This window comes from Moschus berezovskii, chromosome 4 (genome assembly GCF_049115385.1).
Source record: "Moschus berezovskii isolate FMDL1 chromosome 4, NW_MosBer_1.0, whole genome shotgun sequence".
Taxonomy (NCBI): domain Eukaryota; kingdom Metazoa; phylum Chordata; class Mammalia; order Artiodactyla; family Moschidae; genus Moschus; species Moschus berezovskii.
In genome coordinates, this window is record NC_142463.1 from 17,750,379 (window position 1) to 17,757,086 (window position 6,708).

At 46.7% G+C, this 6,708-nt stretch overlaps 1 protein-coding gene across 2 annotated transcripts; it reads right to left on the reverse strand.

Moving 5' to 3' along the window:
• Positions 1-396: 396 nt before the first annotated feature.
• Positions 397-2,567, reverse strand: LOC129541228 (olfactory receptor 2A12-like). Of its 2 annotated transcripts, XM_088834826.1 has the most exons (2): positions 2,550-2,567; positions 397-1,326 (listed from the first exon to the last, which is right to left on the reverse strand). In XM_088834826.1, the coding sequence occupies exons 1-2, from the start codon at positions 2,565-2,567 to the stop codon at positions 397-399; spliced, it is 948 nt and encodes a 315-aa protein (XP_088690952.1). The 2 variants fall into 2 exon arrangements, with proteins under 2 accessions (XP_088690952.1, XP_055258961.2); XM_055402986.2 differs by lacking the exon at positions 2,550-2,567 and having other exon boundaries at positions 397-1,335.
• Positions 2,568-6,708: the final 4,141 nt, after the last annotated feature.

Consider the following 6,708-nt stretch of genomic DNA (forward strand, 5'->3'; position numbering starts at 1 on the left):
GCCAGGAATCCTGCAATGTCGGTGTCCTTGCCCTTCTGACCTAATGGCACGAGTGCAATTTCCAGAGGGCATTGTACCTTTCTCAAGATCCAGCCACAGGTCATTCCCCCATGCTCATTCCTCTGTCTCAATCAAAGATTTCAGTGACTCAGATACCCTTCCTTTGTAAACCACCAAGACTAGAACAAGATGAAAATAAAAGACTGATATGCCTGGAAGACATTTCGTGGTAGGTCTGCTCCCCAAGGGCCTGAATAAAGTTGGGACTCCGGGCTGGGCATGGGGATGGTGTAGTAGTGGTGCTGCTGGGTCATATGAATGAGTGTTGAAGGCATTGACTGTGTATCATGAGTCTTGTTCCTCTGACCACCCCCCCCCAACACCTCTTTCAGAGCCTCATTCTGGGGCCCTGCCCCAGCCCATCACCTTGAGGAAAGCCCTCTTCACATCTTTGTTCCGGAGGCTGTAGATGATGGGGTTGAGGAAGGCAGAGATGACATTGTAGAACAGGGCCAACTTCTTGTCCTCTCCTGGGGAGGCCTCTGAGCCAGGCCTCATGTACATGAACATGGCTGGCACACAGAACATGGTGACCACAGTGATGTGGGAGGCACAGGTGGAGAAGGCCTTCAGCCGCCCCTGGGCCGAACGAATCCTTAAGATGGCAATGAGGATATTGATGTAAATGACGAGGATGAGAGAAAGTGGAACCAGGATGACACTAAAGCCAAGAATGAAGTCTACCTGGTCATTGACCGAGGTATCTGCACAAGCCAGCTTCAAGATAGCAGGGACTTCACAGAAGAAGTGGTCGATCTTGTTGGGACCACAGTAGGGCAGACGCATGGCAAAAACAGTGTAGACAAGAGCAGAGACAACACCCCAGAGTCCACAGAACAAGACCATTACCCTACACAGCCATGGACTCATGATGACCTTGTACCTGAGTGGGTGGCAGATGGCCACATACCTGTCTATAGACATGATGGCAAAGAGCCAGGACTCAGTAATGCCTAACACCAAGAAAATGTACATTTGGGCCACACAGCTGGCAAAAGAGATAGTCTTCTTCTGGCTTGCCAGATGTGCCAACATCTGGGGCATAGTAGTGGTGGTATAGGCCAGATCTAACATGGAAAGGGTGACAATGAAGAAGTACATGGGTGTGTGGAGGTGCGAGTCCAGGGAGATGAGGATGATGATTAAACCATTGCCCAGAATGATCAACAGGTAGGTTGTCAGGAAGGCTGAGAAAAATAGAGGAGTAGTTTTGGGGCTGAAGGAGAAACCCAGAAGGATGAATTCAGTCACAGAAGACTGATTTGTCTCTTGCATTGTGTTCTACTTCTGAATGAAAAAGAAAGACACCAATTTAGACAGAAGATTAGCTAAACTGTGTACCAGGATAAGGGTTGGTGATGGGGTTGGGGGAGTGGTCAATGTCCAGTTATAATGAAACATCATGATCCCCCATGACAGGTTATTTTACCTCCCCTTGTCCACTGCCACCACTCTCAGGAAATTTATGAAGAGGCAAGGGCTTCCACATCTGGCCTGGCTCTGCCTCTGACCCACCAGCAATCGCTCGTCTCAGCCTCACTTTACTCAGCTATGAAGTGAAAGCACTGGGTAGGTGATCTCTACCTCCTCTTAGCATCCTCTTCTCCCAGGTGTTTAGAGATAAACATTGTCATACAGATTATGCAAATTGGCAAATTACAGTGGGAAAAACTACTTGGTCTTACTGAGGACATCAATTTATTTTTCCACTTTAATTACACTCCCAGATTGCTCCCGGCGAGGACAGCTCTCTGACCATCACCTACTCCATCACAAGTCATTGTCTGTTAGGAGGCGCACTGAGTTCGAAGTCCCGGTTTTAAGGTTTATTAAGTGAATGACCTTGAGTAAGCCCTTTACCCTGCTCTCTAACCCTTTGAGGCCACTTCCTTGCATACAAAATGAGAGTAATTATCTCTTTGTTACAAATTTGCTGCAAAGATCATATGATATTTTGTCATGAAAGCATCACACAGAGGACCTAATGTGATAGATACATAATAAACGTGAGTTGCATTTCTGGATGCTTCTCTGTATACAGGGACGGGGATTCAGGTCCAAGCTATGCAAGCAAACATCTTGAGAACAACTTCACCATATTTGACGCTCACAATCAATTTTCACTCCCCTAGATGCCTACCTTCTGTTTCTTCTCCCCACAAAAGCCAGCATTTCATTCCATCCTTTAGCTTCTTACTGACTCTTAGCTCTTCCCCACCTTAACCTTCCTGAACCTTCATTTTTTCATGTTGAACAGGAAGAAGCCAGCGTCACTGAAGAGGTGTCATGTGTACTGTCAGTGCTCAGGGAATGAAGCAATCTTGATGGTGTCGGTAGCATTTCTTCTCCTGGCACCATTTTATTTGACTCAACCTACTTGTTCTCCGATCTGCTTGTTTTCCTTCAGATACCCTGAATGAGTCTTCACAAGAGCCTGTGTCCACATTCACTACATTGGACGGCTTCTTGACTTTGGTTAAAGACTGAACATAGTTGGAACCTCCCATATGCTAGACCCTTTTCTAAGACCTTCACAGACATTATCCAGTAGCTGGCAGGTAATTATTCTTATTAAATCCCTTTCACCATGGAGACTTTGTCAGTCACATTGTACCCACAAGTTGGCCTCAGTTTCCATATGAAGTATTTTGTATTTGGGGTAGGTGGTCTCAAAGAAGAGAAACCACACAATAGTGTGGAAAGAGCAAAAGATTTAGAGACAGCAGGTTCTGTTTGAATCCTGTCTCTGGCTTTACTCGCTAGGTGAACTTGGGTTGTTAGTTTACTTCCTAGGCCTCAGTTACCTCAACTGTAAAATGGGAATAATAGATACCCTGGCTTCACTCCTTAAAGCAAGGCTCACTTTTGTTCACCAGACTCCAAGGTGGATCAAACACTTTAAAGAGCTCTCCAGCTGCCGCAAGGACTGAAACGGGGCATCCAGTGGCCCGAGATGCCAGGTGCAAGGCGGAGACATAGAAAGGAGATGTTTTCCAAGTCACGGTGGGGTTTTGTCGCAGAGATGAGGACCCAGAACTCCAGGATGTCAGCTGGCCAGCTCTTTGGGTTCTGTCTTAACTTAAGGCAAGCCAAAGATAACTTGGAAATTCTGCAAGTCAGACATATCCCCCATAAGCAGTTTGACTTTACCATGCATAATTTTATTTTTTTCCCACAGTAACTTCATTACTTTAATGCAGAGCCTGACGGATGGTAAGACCTGGTAAGCGCTTATTGAATGATCTACACACAGGGAGCTGTGGAGAAGCCAGGGTAAAAAGAGAAAAGAAAGAATATAGCCAGTCTTTCTCTCCCTACACTTTCCGTTCCTGTTCCTCAGAGATGAAGAGAAGATTACCTGTGTCTAGAGGTCACAAGTCACCCAGGAGAAATCAGGGCATAAGGTGGCTGAAGGAGGAAGATTGGGAGAGTTGGCCCCAAGTGCTCTGAATCTCTCAGTGTGGGAAGAAGAAAAAGAGCTGGGCAGTATCACTAGACTGAAAAAGGTTAAAACTGGAAACAGAATCCATGGGCCAGAGAGCCCCTGAAACCTACCTCCAGGAAGCAGTATTGGCTCTCAGGAGCCTCTGGCAGGAAGCCTGGGGCAGCTGCCACCTCCTTCATCCACCCACTCTTGCCAGGGCACACTTTGCACAAATGCCAGAAACTTTCAGCCTTCCCATACACTGCAGGCTCAGAGTATGACCCTGACCCAGCCCTGGTCTTCCCTTCCCAGCCAAATAGGACTCACCCAGTCCTTCTCAGGTCTGTGTCTGGGAGGGGCCTGAGTCTACAGTGGCTGATGCTGAGCTCAGGATAGTTTCGGGCCCAGGTCCAAAGCAAGCTGTCCAGAGCATCTTGCTCTGTTGTGTTCCGTGTTGCAGGTCTCTCCCTGAGTCCTCAGTGATACCCCACAGATATATTCTGGGCAACTTCAGAGGTTCATCAGAACTTGGGGTTGGAGGCAGTCTTGGAGAATCCAGCCCCTAGCAGGGCACACATCTTCTCTGCAGCCTACCTGGCAAAAGATGCTCCAGCTCCTGTTCACATTCTTCCAAGGACAGCAGGCTCATTACCTCTCAAGGAAGCTTATGTAGCCTTGAATCTACCCTTCATAAAATACTTTCTGAGCCAAAGCTAAGTACTGGTCCATTATGACCCCAGTGATGTGCTCTCGAAAGCACCCCTCTGTTTCAGACTCTGCCCCTGCACTCTCCCACCTCTCCTCTGTTCTCCTGAGTTCCCAGTATGCATTTCAATGCCATAGGCTTACCTGTCTCATCTCTCCTTATGAGGGTAAGTGGGGCTGTCTGGGTCATCCTCTTCCCCTTGATAAGCTCTCATACCCTGATCCCGCCCTTTCTGCTCAAGCTGATCCCTACTCCCATCTCTTGCATCTAATGCCAGGCAGCAGCCCCAGCAGACTTCCCGCTGGCATCACCCCTCTGCTCAGCGGCTAAGGGCTCCCAGGAACAACCTCTGGGGAAACATCTGATGCACAGGGATTTGTCATCAGAAAGACTCAGTCACTGTGACCTAGCCAAGTCATTTAGCTTCCTCTCTGTGAAATGGAGCTGTGTTCCCTGTAGCTTAACAACGCTTCTCATTGGGTTTCTTTGTGTCGAGTAGTGATTATGGGCCAGACATCTGATGTATACTAAATTCACGCAGCATTATTACCCTCATTTTACAGATACAGAAAAGGAAACTTGGGGCACTAAGTAGGGAGAGAGAGCTGGGATTCTCATCAGACCACCAGGCTCTGCTCCTAACCAGCACTGAACCCACTGTCATGATCCATCACAAGTCAGGCCGGAGGCGGGGAGCCTTACACCCTCTCGGGTGGGAAGGACAGAGTCACATGTACAGTGGAAAGTGGCTGACTAACTCACTCTAAACTCAAGAGCAGCAACTTTTGAAGGCAGCAAGCTCTTTGGGGGCTTCTGTCGGATGCATGTTCTTGTGGAGCTAGACAAGGAGGAGGGGAAAGGAACCAACATTTACTGACCACCTTCTGTGTGCCCAGCACTTCAGAGGCATCATACCATTTAGTCCTCCAACTACTCTGTACAGGAATCACATTATTTCCACTTTCGAGATGAGGACACTAAAGTTCAGAGCCATGCAATGCCGTCTCCAAGGTCAAACGACTGAGATCCCAATCTAGGTCTGCTTGATGGTAAACGGCCTCAAGCACTCTTTGCTTGAGGTGGGCAGTGGGGATGACAAGTCAGGACCACCCAAGTCTCTCACCTGCAGCCCTTCCCTCAGCTTTACTAACACCCCTTCCCCCAAGTTGAACTGCAGAATTTCCAGGGTACTGAGTTGTTTCTCCAGACTCTACCTGAGCTGCAAGGTGGTGGAGGCTGAATGGGAAATCAAGAATTCTGAATCTCAGTCTGAAGGTCCTTCCCCCATGGATTCCTTCACACCCAGCATAAACTCCTGAGAGTCTTCCCTTGTTTCTGAGTTACAACAGTGATCGTGTTCATCGAGGAAAATTCACAGACCCAGGAAGGTAGAAAGGAGAAAATAATTATCTTCTAGTTCCTTCCACATGACAAAGAAAATTTTAGTTATGACTTGTGGATATTTCTCAAATTTTTTCCTATCCTTAAATGAAAGTGGATTTTTTTCTCACCTCAGTGATATCACGCTTTACATATGTTTTATCATGGCAGACACTAGTTGAATGACTCTCCATTTCCTTCTCTGCTGAGAGAACCATCCTCTCGCTGACACCCTTGTTAGGTGCAGTGAATACATCATGGACCAAGCCCAGACATTGTGGTTCCATTTCCCCCTTTCCCAGAATTCCTCTCAGTGAGGGCAGTGACATAACCTGGTCCTTTCCAGCAAGACTCCAGAGGAATTCATCTGAGGAATGTTAGTGAAATATTTATTTTCCTACAAAAAGGGAATAGAGTGACTGTGATACAAACCCCTTCCCTCAAACCTCCTATCACCATGAATGAGATGCCATAAGTGGAAATGGGGCCCCTGTCTTGAGATCCTGAGGAAAGAGCTCAGAGAATCACAGGGGTCCCCTCATCAACATTATCCGTCTGTGAGCTAATACATGCCATTTACCATTTAAGTCTTTTTCTTAGGTGAAAAAATGAATTCTTGTATATCTGAACAACTGTTAGCTGGCTTTCCTGGGTTGTGCAGGCAAATCCTAATGAATCAAGTATTCTACCTTTTAAAAACTTAATATTATGTGATAAGCATTTTACCTTGATCTCCAGCTTGCAGCTTCCAGAACTGCAAGAAATAATGCTTGTTATTTAAACCACCAAGTCTGTGGTATTCTATTATAGCAGATTGAATTGACTAAGACAGAGGTCAAGGAGGCTAGAACTCAGAGCAGAGGACTAGAGAGGAAAGCTTCACAAAGAGCAAGCCCAGGAGTCTGCAGAGGGCCCCTCTCCAGTCTGCAGATGAGGGCTGATCAGTGCATGCGTATGAGGAAACACCAGAGGATGAGGGAAGTTAAAACATTAATAAGAGAATAGTATGAAGATCTTAATTCCAAAAAATATATATCTTAGACAAAATGAACAAATTCATTGAAAAGTATTAACTATCAAAGCTCATTTGAAAATACATAAGAGAGACGCGAGAGACGCCCGGCTCCGGCGGCGTCAC